General features: G+C 44.8%; 1 protein-coding gene across 2 annotated transcripts; it reads left to right on the top strand.

Annotated features, from left to right (window-relative positions):
- The first annotated feature begins 8,780 nt into the window (after window positions 1–8,780).
- PDP1 (pyruvate dehyrogenase phosphatase catalytic subunit 1) lies at window positions 8,781–16,763 on the top strand. Of its 2 annotated transcripts, XM_015855939.2 has the most exons (3): window positions 8,781–8,939; window positions 9,312–9,346; window positions 12,859–16,763. In XM_015855939.2, exons 2-3 carry the CDS (start codon window positions 9,316–9,318, stop codon window positions 14,508–14,510), a joined length of 1,683 nt encoding a protein of 560 aa, XP_015711425.1. In that variant the 5' UTR covers window positions 8,781–8,939; window positions 9,312–9,315; the 3' UTR covers window positions 14,511–16,763. The 2 variants fall into 2 exon arrangements, with proteins under 2 accessions (XP_015711425.1, XP_015711427.1); XM_015855941.2 differs by lacking the exon at window positions 9,312–9,346 and having other exon boundaries at window positions 8,784–8,939.
- The last annotated feature ends 750 nt before the right edge of the window (window positions 16,764–17,513 follow it).

The following is a 17,513-nucleotide window of genomic DNA, read 5'->3' on the forward strand; positions in this document are numbered from 1 at the left end:
GTTCAGAGCTGTCGACAATGTGGATTTGCCAATCAAAGCCCTGCGTGGCTGAAGGACGCAACGCACTGACCTTTCCTACGGCCCTGGGAATGCTGCAGCAGCCTGAAATGACTTCCTAGCGCTGCTGCTGCTGCTCAAGTCAGGGAAGGCTCTTTGCCAGCACTGTGTCTCTGCACAAAGCACCTTTTTCATATGTGCTTTCCAGAGGGAAGGACTTATCTCTGATTCAACAGGGCATTCAGATCGCCTTTCCAGATTTCCACAGTGGCTTCATTCAGTTACGCGGGCTTCAAATTAAAAGTTAATGAAAACTAACACACTTCTCATTGCTCCTGAGGGGAGAAATGCTCTCCCACTTAGATGGCTGAGCAAATTAAGTTGGAAGAAATCTCCTCCTTGTTTGACAAAGGGTGTGGGATCTCTCAGAGCTGACTGCACATTCCTACCGCAGTATCGTTGCTGTCATTCTGAATTAGAAGCGCTCATTTTCCAAGGGTGCATTATAACAGCCTCCCACATGTCGATGTGTGTGCAAGTGAAGTATCATTAGGTCTGATGGGCACCCTTTGTCTTCTCAGGAAATGATTAAACGGCGTCCTCAAAAAGCTGACAGTTGGAGCGTAGTAGAAATTACAGACTCATGTTTGGCACGGAGCGCTGCATTCACAGCTGTACTGAGTTCCTGCCAGGAGCCATCTGCCTACAGAACATGCCGTCTTCTAGTTGCTTGACCTGAGATAGTTCAAGAGGGTAACAGCAATGTGAGAGAAGAGGACAGGCTTTCTCTGTGCAGATCTCTTTTGCTCAGTTTTATAGCTCTCTGGAGGAAAGTGAGTTTGTTGCCAGTTTCCAAGTGATGGCAGGTTCAAGCAGTGCTTTCCAGATTAACCCAAGGCTTTGCTTTTTGACCCTGGGTAAGGTTTTCTTTCATTATCAACATGCAAGAAAGATATAAACCTTTCAGTTACATATTCTACCAGCTGATACGCGCAAATATACAATAGCAAGTCTTGAATCTAGGAAAATCAACTGGTTTTGTTTGGGTTTTGGGTTTTTTTGTTATCATCTCTTAAGGCTTGGTAGCCCCTGGTCTCCTTTTGACCACCCCGTCTTTATGGCCAGTCCTATGTGATCCCAGCAATCACCCCTAGTCATGATTCTGGCACTGGTTACACTACAGCAGATTTTACACAGTCCCTCAATTTAACAAGACGCATACAAAGTTCTTCTCTTTCTGAACCCAGCAAAAAACATGCAGGAAAACAGCAGGATCCTACCTGTGCTCACATCAAACCTTTTCCAGGAAGCTCTTTGCCCTGTTGTTCACTTTTTTCTGTCGTTTTTAGTGTCATGTCCCTAAACTCACTTTGCCCTTTCATTTTTTTATGGTGTGTTTTTTTGTTGTTGGTAGTGGTGGTGGGTTTTTTTGTCCCTTTTTCTCTCTTACATGAGCATTTGTGATTCAGATTCATGGCTTAACCACTTTCTGTCTGTGCCATCTACCTGTAGTACCAAACTGCACGGGATTTACTATGGCCTAATCTTGTATTAGATCCTGCTCCCTTGGCCCTGCTGTATACTCTTCCCTGCTGGTGACTGCTTCCTGTCCCTCTCTGCCTGCTGACCCATCTGTGGAGCTATGTCCTCAACTGCCCTGTGTGAAACAACCCAAGCTTGAAAGTATTTTTGGCCATACTTTAAAGTGTGGCCAGGCTCGGGTTAGCACTGTGGCATGTGTGGTGACTTGAAGGGCCAGGGAGGGGCCAGGGGGATGCAAGAAAGAGATTCCTATGGGTGAGGTACAGCTGGATGGCATAAACCAGGCAGGCCACAGAGTGAACAGAAAGCTGCCCAAAGGACTTCTGCTATCTGGTCTTGTGCCTTTTACCAGCATTGCTATGACTAAGCCGGATTACCCATGAGCGTAGTGATACACTGCTCACTGCAAGCAGGTTAACCATTGGGTGGACCAAAACACTCAAGTATGCACTTCTATTACGGACCTCATGGTTTCTATTGAGAACAGTAAGGGATAGTAATTACTGTGAGCACTGAAAATGAATAAGCATTAATACTGCCTATGATGGGAATATGTGGGAATGAACTTGTTTTCTGAAGACTGAAAGCAAATATTTTATTCACTGTCTCATATGTAAATGCGTAATGATACAGCAACACATATAAAAGAAACAGGAATATTGTGACAGTGCAGTTTGTTAAGGAAGCAGTAACATTGACTTGAAGTCCGTCAGTACTTGATAACCAGCGCTGTAATTTAAAACGTAAATGCCTTTCTGAGCTCATCTCTTCTAAGCTGGATAGAGCCCAGCATGTTTCAGTTTTTAAATAACTCATTCCCATGACCTTTGCAACTCGCTAACTTACACAACAGCGCAAAAAAGAGCCCCATACACATGACTCAGGCTGCCTTGGGGTTGCTGAAACTTAAGAAGGCAGCCTACATAGCATAATCACAAGCAAAAAGAAAATAAAAGACTGATTATATAACTTCCAGTCAAACTGAACCAATCTCTGCAGTCACACAAAGCTGTGGGCTGCAGAGATGCACCCAAAGCTCAAAGAAGTTTGAATGAAACAGCCTGTGCTGTGGCTGTTCTTTAGCCTCAGTGCTTTGTATTGGAGCTAGTAGAAGAAATAATCCTTCTTCCCAGAATACACCATAGCAGTCACCTTGCTGAATGTCTTTCTGACTCTCCTGGACCTTTCTGGGGCATCCTCATGGGCACAGTCCATCCATAGGGAAATCTGATTTCACACCACCTCCCTGAAACCTGACATCATTGATCTGTGCAGCCAAACACTCAGGTAATTTGGAGTTCCAAACTAAATCCAGCTCTGGGTTGGAATCTAGTGGTACAGAGGGGCCAGTCTATGGCAAAACAACAGCTGGCATTCCTAAGTGACCTTCTGAAAAACTCCTGAGGACAAGAATGGCACTCTGAAAGTCACAGTCCAGCTTTATTTACAGTTAAAGCCTTGATCGGGAGCATAGTGTTGTTCTGCTGAGATCAACACGATCTCTCAGAGGTGACCATCTTCAGTTCCTCAACACCATAAAGAAGCTCAGAATTCTTTTCTAAGACAAGGTTTTGCTCTTTCTGCCAGTTTCTATCTTACTGTGGAACAGCCCAGTGGGAAACACTTATAGGATCATTATCATTAATGCTGGAAAAGACAAAGATCATCTAGTCCAACCATTGACTCATCACCACCACACCCACTGACCATGTTCCTCACCTACATATTTCTTGAACACCTCCAGGGACAGCGACTCCAATGCTTCCCTGTGGCCTGTTCCAATGCCTCACCACTCTTTCTGAGAAGAAATTTCTCCTGATATCCATCCTGAACCTCCCTTGGTGCAACTTAAAGCCTTATCCTGTCACTAGTCCCCTGAGAGAAGAGGTCGACCCTCACTTCACCACAACCTCCTTTCAGGCAATTGTAAAGAACAATAATAAGGTCTCCCCTGAACCTCCTCTTGTCTAGACTGAACGTCCCAGTTCCCTCAGCCACTCCCCAAAAGACTCATGTTCCAGATCCCTCACCAGCTTTGTTGCCCTTTGTTTGACACGCTCCTGTGCCTCAATGTCATTCTTGTAGTGAGGGGCCCAAAGCTGCACACAGTACTCGAGGTGCAGCCTCGCCAGCACTGAGTTCAGAGAGATGATCACCTCTCTAGTCCTGCTGACTGCACTATTTTTGATACAAGCCAGGATGCCATTGGCCTTCCAGGCCACCTAGGCACTCTGCTGAGTCATGTTCAGCTGGCTGTCAACTAACATCCCCAGATCCTTTTTCTCCACACAGCTTACATGCCACTCTGCACCAAGCCTGCAGTACTGCATTGGACTGTTGTGACCGAAGTGCAGGATCCAGCACTTGATCTTGTGGAAGCTCATACAATTGGCCTCAGCCCATCTGTCCAGCCTATCCTGATCCCTTTGTATGGTCATCCCAGGCAGGTCAACACAACGTGGTGTCCTCTGCAAACTTACTGAGAGTGCACTCAATACCCTCATCCAGAACTCAATCCCCTTGTCCAGTTCCCTTTAACTGGGAAACACTGGTATAATTTTTACCTTCTGCCCAGACTTACTGTTTTTCCAGGAGACTATTCCAACTGTCCAACCACAGGTCAGCTGAGGTGAGGGTAATCCTTACTCCTGCAGTGAAGACTGGCCTCTGACACTCAGGAATCTGCCACTCTTTGGCTCAGGACCATGAGCAGGGCTCTGTGACCTTCTGCTGATGGCACTTCACCTGGAAGAACTGAGTAATTTACTGGCTCTAGCCTTACAACTTCTGATCTTTTTTAATGTTTTTATTAGTTAGACTGTATTGTCAGATATTTGCCCGTGGCTTGACCTAAGCTACTCCTTTCCATGGCCAACAGTGAAGTATTTTCTTTGCTTTGTGCAGCACCTTGTCCAGGGACAAGCAGACAAACTAACTTGAAGGTAAGAGGATAAAACAAACACATCTTTGGTTTCTTGTTCAAAAACACAAACTAAACATACAGTATAAAACAACCAGCAAATATTTATGTGGGTAACTCTATTTATCAAGGAAAACAGTATCCTAACTCATCTTCCTACCTTTCAGAAGTACTGGATCTGATAGATTCAAACTGGGATATCATCGTTCATCTGTTGCTAAATGTGAGCTATTCTCCTTCTGGCAAAATTCAGGCAGATTCCCTTCCCCTCCCAAATCTCATCTCCACTACTTCCCCCTGAGCCTCCTGAACCTTCTGCTCAGCAGCCTCCATGACTGTAAACGCACATGCTTTTTTAAATGACTGCAGCAAATCTGCACACAACAACAGCTGGAAAACGGATCTGCCCCTACAGAGCCAAGATAATTCTTGGAGCCAACAAATTTCTTCCACGTAGAACAGATACCGATGACAAGTATCATTCTTGAAGCTTGCCAAAAAGACTTTTCCACTAACATTTTAGTATAGCAGATTCTTTAGCAAGTTGCCAGAATGCTCAATTCCTCAAATTAGATAACAAATCTTGAAAGATCTACTCAGATGAAGTATTTAAGCTAGTGCACAACACCCGCCAAATGCACAAAATACATTCAATTGCACGCTAATCATATTTGAGGAGTACAATAGGACAGCGCGAAGAAGCCCTGAAAGGCAACAGTCAGCAGATTCAATCTGAGCAAGGAAAACTTTGTTTAATGAAAAAAAAAAAAAAAAATCCTTCACACCAAAAGTGCCAAAGCATGAGAACTGGGGCTCAGGAAGGCTGCAGTCTGTCCTCAGAGATGTGCTAAACTGCACCGGCCACGATCCCAAACAGCCTTACTAAGCTCTGAAGTTGGCTTTGAGTTGGGAGTGGGGCTGTGTGACCCCCTGAGGTCCCATCTGCCCATGACTGTTCTCTGATTGTAGAATGCTGGATCCCAGCTGTTTTCAAAAAATAATAAGCCACCAGACCCAAGGCTTCATTTTGGAAAGGAACTAAGAGTGAAGATACAAAGCATCCAAGGAGACAAAATAAATCAAACTATTTGTGGGTCCCACAGTGACAGCAAAATACCTCCTTGAAGCAACTCCCTCTGCAGTTCCTGTTTAGCCTCCCCTGGCTTGTATTAAAAAAAGCAGGAGAGAAAGAGGAGCTGCTTCTATGACGCTCCTGCAGAAGATGGCTCAGTGCTGCTGCTTTATGGTTGACTCTCTTAAGAGATGCTTTTAAAACATCACCTTTTGCAGGGCTCACTGTAGAACTTCATTGCTTCTCTAGTGCTTTCAGGGAAGGTGACAAGGTAAGTTCACAGAATCACAGAATTATCAAGGTTGGAAAAGACTTAGAAGTTCATCTAGTCCAACCATCACTAATACTTCCCAACTAAATGATATCCCTCAACACAACATCCGAATGTTTCTTGAACACCCCCATGGTCAGTGACTCCACCACCTCCCCGGGCAGTGCATTCCAGTGCCTGACCACCCTTTCCGAGAAGTAATATTTCCTAAGTTCGGCCTCCACCCATTTATTCAGTGCATGCCACGATTTTCTCCCTTGTTTCCCCCCTTATTAGGCTTTTCTTCTGGCATTCAAAACTCGTATGATTCTTCTTTTAAGCTCCCAGTTGGTAAGGCAGCATGCCAGGTGGGTGCGTTTGATCTGTGCATACAACTTGGAGCCAGCTGTCACAGGTGACTGCTCTTTTCACCAGGCTCAGGAGCAAAACAGCATTTAGGAAACACTGAGGGCAGAGATATTGTAAAAACGTTAACAAGTTTAGGGACAGAAAATCAATGGAGATATTACTCTGCATTCCTGCACCTGCTTTCAGTAGAACTGAGCCGATAAAACACTTATCAGTGTCAGCCAAGTTCTACTATCTCATCCTTCATTTGTGGGACCCACTTGAGGCTTCTGAAGCCAGATTCCCTCCTCTGCTCACACAGTATTTAAAAATTCAAGCTTTAGCAATTTTTGATAAGATCCATGCTATGAACAGGATATAAGACAGGGAGCCACAGACCCCGGTATCAGCTTTTTTAGCCCTAAATCAGGAAAAAAATATAAGAATAAGAAAGGATTAGAAGACAAACAGGGTGGCTATGACACTAACCTTGCAATTTCACAGCATGTCATGGGGAACTGAATTAATGGTCACAAGATATTCTGAAACCCAAGACTGCTACATACTAATTATTTTGAGGATATATTTTTTTTTCTCCATAGACAACTATAAGCAGTGACTCCTTCAGATACCAAACAGGAATCCACCCTCCAAAACCCATATTGGGAATAGGCTGTGATCAGTTGTGACTTCATCCCAATCCATTTCTGCATACCTACTCAGACAACTATCACTTAAGTCAACCCAGGCACGGGTCTATTTTCTTACAGCCTTATACCTTCTGATGGAGAAAGAAGATGCCTTAATAGTACTTTCTTGCAGTCTTTAGGAACATTTCTAATCTCAGCTGCTCTACAGTCACTCCTGCTGCAAGTAGAAAATTATGTAAATGATGGTTGTTACAGCACTCTGCCAATCTATTTCTATCCATGTTCTACTGTTAAAAAAGAATGTAAATTACTCATCTTCCACTGCACACAATGAGATGTTTTATGTACAGTGATGCCTGTCATATATGGTTAACTTGCTTTTCATTCCAAAATATGTCACGATGAGAAAATGATGTGCATTTCTAGAGAAATAAACATCAAAATAGTCACTCAGAACATGAATATTCTGCAGTTTCAACTGCTGCTGTGGAAGAAGTTTATATTGAAGGATGGCTCTGTATCTTCCCAGCTGGTTTCCACACGTGGGGTCACCAGGCAGTACTTCCCACTTTCCTGTATCCCAGACAGGCCTTTTGAGTCGTCTGAGTAAATAAGCACAGACATTTCCCTTTGTTTTCTCTGCTCATTTCACCACACAGTTGTAAACAACCTAATACTGTTGGGTAAAGACATAAATATAGTAAGAAAACCCTAGGTTTTGTTATAGCAATGAGTAGAATGCTGGTTGCGGTACCCCACAGGTGAACGCCTGCTGCCAGCATCACAGCAAAGCAGGCATCCTGGCCACACGATGATTAAAAAGCCACGAGAGCACATGCATGTATAAGCAGAGAAGATGAAGGAAATCTAAACCTTGTTGAATTTATGTACTTTTAGCATTCAGGAAACATGGAATAGCTCGGGCTGACTTTAAAGATAGTTCAGCTCCAACCCCCTGCTGTGAAAAATGCGTAGAACGAAGGCTCACTCAAAGCATCGCTGAAGCTAAAGTGAATGCTGACTCAGAGATGTGGAACGTGGACAGGTTTGGATCTACCACACAGGGGGGCATAGCTCCCTTCTGGGCAGGGCCGTGCGCTCCAGCTGCCGCCACAGCCCTGGCGCTCCCCAGCACAAGGCAGAGGCCCCAACTGCAACTCCCACAGAATCACAGAATAACCCGGATTGGAAGGGACCTCAAAGATCATGTAGTTCCAACCCCCCTGCCTGGCAGGGCCACCAAACATACACACTTACTAGATCAGGTTGCCCAGGGCCCCGTCCAACCTGGTCTTGAACACCTCCAAGGATGGGGCATCCACAACCTCCCTGGGCAGCCTGTTCCAGGGCCTAACCACTCTCCTAGTGAAGAACTTCCCCCTAAAACCCAACCTAAATCTTCCCTCTTTCAACTTAAAACCATTTCCCCTATTGTCAGCCCTTTCGAAGAGTTTACTCCCTTCCTGGGAGTAAGTTCCCTTCAGGTACTGAAAGGCTGCAATGGGGTCACCCCACAACCTTCTCTTCTCCAGGCTGAACAAACCCAACTCCCTCAGCCTGTCCTCACAGGTGCTCCAGCCCCCTGATCATCTTCGTGGCCCTCCTCTGGACCCTTTCCAAAATCTCTATGTCTTTAAGACATTTCTAACAACGACAGGCTTCCTGTCGTCGCCTGGACTTGGGTGGTGAGAGCAAAGCGCTGGGGAGCAAATGGGAGACGGGCTCCGGCACGACGACGACGATAACGCCGCACCCACCCCTCACAGCGGGGCGTGGCTTCTCCTCACGCACCGCGCGGTTGTGAGGAGAGAGAGGGCGGGCACTGCACTGCACTGCACTGCACTGCGCTGCGCTGCGCTGCGCTGCGACACCGTTCCCGCCTTCCCGCCCCTGCGCGGTGCGCGCGCAACGCCCCGCTCTTCTCCCTCCTCCCCCGCGCTCCGTCGGCCGACGCCGAACCTCCGCGTCACGTGACCCCCTTGCCCTCCTCCGCAGCCAATGGGACGCGCGCCGCGGGCGGCAGGGCCTTTATAAGGCGGCGCGCAGCACAGCGGCCGCGGCATTGAGGTGGTTGTGGCGGTGTGTTGGTGCGTCCGGCTGGTCGATTCCTGCAGCCGCTTCCCCGGGGGGCCCGGGCTGACGATCCCCGGCAGAGAGCAGGTCTGTGGCGGCGCGGAAGGAAGGAAGGAGGGGCTCCTTGGGGGTTGAGGGGGGTTGGAGAGGCAGCCATGTCGCGGCCGCGCGGCGCCTCAGGGGGTAGCGGTCCGCACCGCGGCGACGCCCAGCGCTGGTGGGGCGGGCCGGGCCGGGAGCGGAGAATCGCCCCCGGCGGATGGAGATCGGGGCCCGGCAGCGGGGTGACGGCTCCGTGTGTCCGCAGCCCGGCTGCGTATGTGCGTGTCTCCTCTCTGCGCCCCTCCGCAGCGCCGGGGCTGTCTGTCTGTCCGTCCTCTCTAACGAACTCTCTGCCTTGCTTCCCCCCCTTCCCTGGGCTTCTGCTTTGTGGATGTTGGCGGCTTCTTGTTGTGACAGGAGAATGTGTGTGTGCCCCGGGCCCAGGCGCATCGGTACGTATCTCTGCGGGGCTCGCGGGGGGCGGAGGGGCCGGGCGGGGCGGAGGGACGAGCCCCGGCCAGAGGGAGGGCTCAGCGCTCCTGGCCCGTGTTCCTTCTCCCCCGTGTCACCAGCGTTGTCAGGTGCCCCAAAGCCACGGGTGTCGTTGTACAGCTCAGGAGGGTGCTGGAGGAGCCTGTTGGCAGCAGGGGGGCTGGAGCACCTCCCCTATGAGGACAGGCAGAGGGAGTTGGGTTTGTTCAGCCTAGAGAAGAGAAGGTTGCGGGGTGACCTCATTGCAGCCTCTCAATACCTGAAGGGAACTTACTCCCAGGAGGGGAGTAAACTCTTCGAAAGGGCTGACAATAGCAGGACACGGGGAAATGGTTTTAAGTTGAAAGAGGGAAGATTTAGGTTGGATGTTAGGGGGAAGTTCTTCACTAGGAGAGTGGTTAGGCCCTGGAACAGGCTGCCCAGGGAGGTTGTGGATGCCCCGTCCTTGGAGGTGTTCAAGACCAGGTTGGACGGGGCCCTGGGCAACCTCATCTAGTAAATGTGTATGTTTGGTGGCCCTGCCAGGCAGGGGGGTTGGAACTACATGATCCTTGAGGTCCCTTCCAACCTGGGTCATTCTGTGGTTCTGTGGCAGCATCAAGTGTCTTTAGCGCTCTACAGGCTTAATGGCTCTTCTTAAAGCAAGGAATGTTGTGTTTCATTAGTGTACCACTACCACGTCTGCTAATTAGCTTTCTAACTCTTTACTTACAGTGCTTGTGTATTTGTACCCTATTCTGGTATTGAAGAGGCTTTTAAGACTGATGTGATACTAATCACCTGGCAGATGCCGATGAGATAGTAAAGATTTCTATTGAACATACTACTTGCGTTCTTCCATCTCTTGATCAAATCCTCTCACTAATTAGAGTCGAAGTACTGAAGGGTTACTGCAGTGGTTAGGTTGGAGTCATCCATGTTGCAGGGATAAATGAGAGAGACTTGGAATGATTTCAGTTGATGTTGGCAGACTTGGAATTTCGCTTTGACTTGATCAGCAGGACTTATATCTGCTCTGCAAAACAAATGAATGGCTTACAGGGAGTTGCTGTGAAGGAATATAAGCGACAGGAAAGTGGAGGCTGCATCCTTATGTGTCTCCAGTAATATTTATAGAGTCCTTAAAGTTGGAAGGGACTTGTGAAGGCCATCTAGTCCACCTCCCCTGCCATGGATGAGGACATCCACAGATAGATCAGGTTGCCTGATTACTAAATTAATACTTAAAAATCAGCCAAATGAGTTCTGGTGTCCCTGTGGAGCCACTCTTGACAACAGTATGTTTGTGTTTTTGCTTCATCATGGATCAACAGTGAAGCTGTCAGAACAGTTGTGGAACCATCCATTGGTCAGCCCTGAACGGGAATATGTAGAGGTTGGGGGAGCTTGGTTCAGCAGGAGTCAAACAGGAGACCAGTGTGAAATCCAAGGTACTACTGTACACTTGACACATCCGTAGGTTGCTAAAGGTTCCCATGCTGGAAGCGAAGTTGTTTTTATTTCTTCATATGGTATTTAAAAGCAACGACTGTTACCAAAATAGCCGCTGTATAATTAGAAGGCCATAAAAGACGTTAAAAATCTGTATTTGCGGTTGACTTCTGTCATGCTGTATGCATGTGAAACCTGGGCTAGAGAAATATACTTTCTGGGAAGCAAATGATAAGCATAAATTTAGTACTTGTTTGGAAGTTCAAGCCAGAGCATAGGGAGTGCTGGCAGTACTGCGGCCAAAGCTCTCCCTGGTAGCTGAATGACAGAAAACTGGCAAGTCAGGCTTCTTAGCTGTCAATAGGAGACGTGGGATGGGTCAGTGGAAAAACTTCTGTCACTGCAGGTCAAGGCTGATAAACACTGGTTTGTAAGGGGTAAATATGTTGTGCTAGAAAGCCTTTGGAGTGGTGGACTATTATTTTAACTGATTTTCAGCATTCAGCACTCTCAGTATTTTGTACTAGAGAAGCAGGGTCTGTTCCCGATTCTCTTAAAGCATTGCTTGCTTCCTTACAACACAAGGAATGAAGTGTATTCCTCTGTTTCTGGATACTTCTTGCCTAATGACCTGAATTCTCTGACAGAATCTGTGGAAAGCATGGCAGAGAGGTGATGGGACTAGTTCTTAAGAATAAGAATTTAGGTTGTGGATGCCCCATCCCTGGAGGCATTCAAGGCCAGGCTGGATGTGGCTCTGGGCAGCCTCATCTAGTGGCTGGCGACCAATGCACATAGCAGGGGGTTGAAACTACATAATCATTGTGGTCCTTTTCAACCCAAGCCATTCTACGATTCTGTGAAGAATAATGCTTAGGACAGCAGGGAGCCCTGTTTTAAATCATTTGTCATGATCTTTTCTAGGAAAGAAGTTGAAGCTTCATCGTAGAAGGTGGAAGAAAGTTAATGGCCGTTAGCTGTACACTTCTCACAAAAGAGCATGATCCTTTATTTTGTTTGCCCTGTGGAATTGCTTTCCCTAAGTATGGTGTTGTAAGAGTCTTCCTGAGAAAGAAACATAGTGGATAAGATTTAGGAGGTGCTTGCACAGGTGTTGTAATTGGGATGTTATTGGAGATAAGGAGTGTAATATTAGAGTACTCTTTTGCCAGAGGAGTGAAAGCTTAGAAGGTGTAGCAGAAAGTACTAATATTTTTCTTGAGTACTTGGGTTTATTGTACGTGACTCTCTTCTATTGATGAATTAAAACATAGCTTTTGTAGTCCTTCAGCTTTAATTTTGTAGGCTTTCAGACTGTTAGGGTAGATGAGCTGTTGGTAGCAGAGATGTTCTTATCTGATAAGACAGGAAATTGTTGCGTAGATTTCTGTGGCTATTTGTATATATCCACAACATGTATATATTCACAAGTGTGGTAAAATTGTGTGTGAAAAGGGGGGAGAAGAAACACTCTGCTAGAAACAACCTGCAGCTGGCTTCTGCTTGTCTAAGATCTACTGTTTATTATTTACTTCTTGCACTTCATCACCTAAAACATTTTTAAAACCACTTGTCTGTTATCTCAGTTGTTTTGGGGTCTTTGTTAGACATATTATCTCTTCAGCCTTAAAGAAAGACTTTTCTTCCTGTGTAACATCTGGTTCTGTCAGCTGAAATCTCAGGATCAGTAGGAAATCTCCATAAAATACTTGCACAGTGTATACAACTATAGTGTGCTGTATGTTAGCTGTTGCCTTAACTTCTGTGTGAAACTGTTTCTGTCTGGATATTTTTCCACTGCCTTGCAATTTGAGCGGTTCTAAGAGCTACCATATCTATGCTGAACTTCAGAGTACGATATAGCTTACTTTGTTCTAGGCCAACACACTGTTTATAAACAAGTGCCCCTTCCTCTTCTTTTCCAAGAAATGCTGAATCTTTGTACTTTACAGTTATTCGATAATATAAATGCTTTAACAGAGAATTCTAGGAGAAATCTGTTATCTGTCTCTCTAAATGCAGTTGTTCTCTTGCCTTTCAGCAATTCCAGTCCGGAGCTCCAGGCTGCCACTGTTATCTGATGCCATGCCAGCACCAACTCATCTGTTCCCATTGATTCGTAACTGTGAGATTAGCAGAATATGCAGTACTATGTGCTACTGCCACCATAAACATCTGTGTTGTTTGTCATCTCATTTTGCTCACGGTCACTTCAGATATGCACCTCAGAAGAAATTTGCAGCACTCTGTAGGCCAAAGGAGAACTTCTATCAGTTTATTCACATGAGGAATTATGCTTCTACGCCGCAGAGGTTTTACCTCACTCCTCCACAGGTCAACAGCATTCTGAAGGCAAATGAATACAGTTTTAAAGTCCCAGAATTTGATGGTAAAAATGTAAGTTCTGTCCTTGGCTTTGACAGCAACCAGTTGCCTGCTAATGCTCCAATAGAAGACCGGAGGAGTGCTGCCACTTGCTTACAGACAAGAGGGATGCTTCTGGGTGTGTTTGATGGCCATGCAGGTTGTGCTTGTGCTCAAGCTGTCAGTGAAAGACTGTTTTACTACATTGCTGTCTCCTTGTTACCTCATGAGACTTTACTTGAAATAGAAAACGCTGTGGAAAGTGGTAGAGCTCTCTTACCTATTTTAGAGTGGCACAAACATCCCAATGATTACTTTAGCAAAGAAGCTTCCAAGCTTTATTTCAATAGTTTAAGAACTTACTGGCAGGAGCTCATTGATCTCAATAGTGGAGAGACTACTGATGTGAAAGAGGCTTTAATTAATGCTTTTAAGAGGCTCGACAATGATATTTCTCTGGAAGCTCAAGTGGGAGACCCAAATTCTTTTCTTAACTACCTAGTACTAAGAGTAGCATTCTCTGGTTCAACAGCCTGTGTAGCCCATGTAGATGGTGTTGACTTGCACGTGGCAAACACAGGAGACAGTAGGGCGATGCTTGGAGTTCAGGAAGAGGATGGATCTTGGTCTGCAGTTAATCTCTCCTATGACCACAATGCACAAAATGAACGTGAAGTGGGACGTGTGAAAACAGAGCATCCAAAGTCTGAAGAAAAGAGCCTTGTGAAACAAGATCGTCTCTTGGGCCTTCTGATGCCTTTCAGAGCTTTTGGTGATGTGAAGTTTAAGTGGAGTATTGAACTACAGAAGAGAGTAGTTGAATCGGGCCCAGATCAGCTAAATGACAATGAATATGCAAAGTTTATTCCTCCGAATTATCACACTCCCCCATACCTCACAGCTGAGCCAGAAGTCATACATCACAGATTAAGGCCACAGGATAAGTTTCTGGTTTTGGCCACAGATGGGCTGTGGGAGACCATGCACAGGCAAGATGTGGCTAGAATTGTTGGGGAGTATCTCACTGGTGTTCACCATCAACAGCCAATAGCCCTTGGTGGTTATAAGGTAACCCTGGGACAGATGCATGGTCTCTTAACAGAAAGAAGAGCAAAAATCTCTTCAGTATTTGAAGATCAGAATGCGGCGACTCACCTGATACGCCATGCGGTGGGCAATAACGAGTTTGGCACTGTGGATCACGAGCGGCTGTCCAAGATGCTCAGTCTTCCAGAAGAGCTGGCTCGAATGTATAGAGATGACATTACAATTATTGTGGTGCAGTTCAACTCGCATGTTATAGGTGCATATCAAAATGGGGAGCTGTGAATTTTAACGTAGTGAACTAACTACCAAAGCTGTAACAATGGCCAGTATGAGCAGCAGATGGGAAAAAGACAAATTCAATAAGCAAACAAATTTCTTGCTTGCTAGATTCAACATATCTATTGTTTCTGCCTTCCCCCGGAGCTCTAAATACAAGAGAAGTGCTATTGACCTAATATAAACTTGAAGAGAATGTCTGGGAAAAGAGATTCTTGTAATTACTTTGCACTATTGATTTCATGAATGCTGCTAGAACAATGCCTTGAATTGGCAGATCTGGATGAGGGAGGGAAGGAGGATAAAGTATCAAGCATCTGGTTGTTCAAGAAGAAGCCTGTTAACATCTGAAAATATTCACGCTCTTTAAAAAAAAAAGAGTAACAAGGAATGTTGTTGCAAGAATTCTCCCTGTAAGAGTTCAAAATTAGTGTGGTTACCTGTGTGAGTATATTCTGTCAGTCTTTTCCTCTGAATAGGAAGACAACCTAGCCATGTAGGTCTTCAGTGTAACAAAGCTGTCTTGCTCTTGTATAGACAATGTCATTCACTTCAGAGTATTTGTCTAAGTGTTGACTTTCAATGCAGGTCTAAGCCATAATCGATACTTGAGATTCTGTTATAGATTAACAGTAGCTTCTAAATGTCTGTGCATCAATTGCTTCTTTTCCTGCGCATTTTGTGGGGCGATATGTTGCAGTGTGCAGTAAGATACCAAGTTGTGGAGGACCTCAGTATGAAGAAAGCTTCAGGCTCTTCAAAGAGTCAGTGTTGCTGGTCAAGACCGTTGGGTTTCCTAAGGGTCGTGTCCTTTATGGACTCCATCCCTATCTGGTGTTTCTTACTTGGGAGGATAAATTTTCACCTGAGAAGGTCAGGAAACCACTGCTAACCTCATTGTGGCTTTGTAATTTGCACTCATTTTCTCTTTGGCTATTTCAAATAGTGACTTACTGGATGTCTTGCACTTGAACACATATTTGTAAGTGTGTCAGGTTGAAAACTACAGATTACAAAATGAAGTATGGTTTGTAAATAGAATTTCAGTTGGGGAAACTAACTGGCATGCATGTATATTGTTAATGGCTTTTTCTAGCAACTTTATTAGCAGCTTTTTATCTCTGGACAGCTGGTGTATGCATGTTATTACAGTCCAGAATGTGTTATCACAGCAGTCTCTTGAATAAGTCTCTCTGGCTTGTGGTTGAATTTGAACTTCCAAGGTAGTGTCTTGGGCTATAACTTGTGTGCCTAAAGTTGTTGGGCTCTTAACTGTAAAAAGTGGGGGCTGACAACTAATCTAATGATCATCTTTGCATCTGTTTTAGGTATGTTGCATTGTATAGCTTACTCTTCAGCTGCCCTTACTTCAAAAACCCAAGTGCTATTTAAAATACCAGTCCCTGATGACTGATAGAACACTTGTAACTTGATTCCCGTGTTCTGGACAAACTCTTAAACAATGATAGGTCAGCATATTTTATTTCATGGAGGTGTTTCAGTTAAAACAACTTCCTAGCCTTCAACACAGCAATAAAAAACCCAACAATTAGCTTACTTTGACTAACATGGCATTTTCTACTATTACATGCAGGATATTTAGAACTGGCAGTGATCCTGTGCTGTAGTAAATGTTGGGTCCTCAAACTTAAAAGTGCTGTGTGTACATGGTGGCCTGTAGCTTTAATATGTCTGTTTATTTACCCAACCTTAAAAAAGAAAGAAACTTTGCAGTAAGGTTATTGATATCTTAAGTTCACATTGAAGATGTGAGCAGCCCTTCTTTATATGAAGGGGAATGGGGAACTCTAAAATGCTTAGATGAGTACTGGCTCTTGACATTGCTTCTGTGTTGTGTTCTGGTGACTGTCATTAGGTCAATAGACTGTGTTCTATCATTCAAATACAGTATGTATCTAAGCTGTTACAGTATTTAACTTTCATACTTTTTTTTTTTTTTTACTATTAAAGCTCTATTACATGTATTGATGTATTTAACCTATGTTTCTTGATATGGATCTGGGACAAGTCGTGGCTGGAAGAACTGAATGTTGGTCCCATGTATAAAACTTTTATTGAGGAAAAGCTGCTTTTTGTAGTAAAGATGCATATGTATGGGGTCAGACGATAGTATTTATGTATTGCTTGGAAACTTGCTCAGTATGTATGCAGTGAATAGAAATAGCATAACTGCCTGCTGAACAGGTGATCTGAACAAACATTTTAATAGATTCCAATAAAATGATCAATTATGCAGAAGTCCACGTGTATTTGGTTGATACAGAAAGCAGTACTGTTTTGCTTAAAGCTTTTGAACGACTCGGTTCTCAAAAATGCTTTCCATTGTCTAGTCATTGTTATGAATAGAGCAGATGGCCTAAGGAAGTAATGTGCAAATGGAAACAGGCTGAGAACTGAGCTTCAAAGCTTTGAAATGTTACTTTGAGACTCGAACCCTGTATCAAGCTGGTTCTTCTGCCCCCTGGCAGTGAAGCCTGGATGTTTCCCTGTCAGCATCTCCTGTGCCTTCCTGTATCAGTTTGCCTTGTCTCATTTTCCCCGTGGGGAGAAGGCATTAAAAGCTGCAGATGAAGTGGTCTACGACAGCATACTGCCTTATTCATCATCAGTAGTTTGTGGGCTGTATTCTGTACAGAAAAACACTTCATAAGCAAATGATCTCATACCCACAGATTCAAGTGTCCTGAAAAGGAGTTGATGGTAAACTAAATAGGAACATCTTTTATACAATTGACAGAGGACATGTTTTGTTGTACTGCAGAAAATGCTGCTACTTTATATATAAGGGGGATGTTGTGAATGCCTTTCTGAAGTACACATTTCATGCTGCAAGTGTATGGCTTAGCCTAGAAAGATGGCTGAATTTTGACAGCACAAGCTTTCAAGTTCACCTTTAATCTATCTTTAAGTTTTTATAGGTTATTATTAGATGAATGGCAACAACTGTTTAACAATAATAATCCTAGGTAAGAGGCGAGTGGAAAATCT

Source organism: Coturnix japonica, chromosome 2 (assembly GCF_001577835.2).
Source record: "Coturnix japonica isolate 7356 chromosome 2, Coturnix japonica 2.1, whole genome shotgun sequence".
In the NCBI taxonomy this organism is placed as follows: domain Eukaryota; kingdom Metazoa; phylum Chordata; class Aves; order Galliformes; family Phasianidae; genus Coturnix; species Coturnix japonica.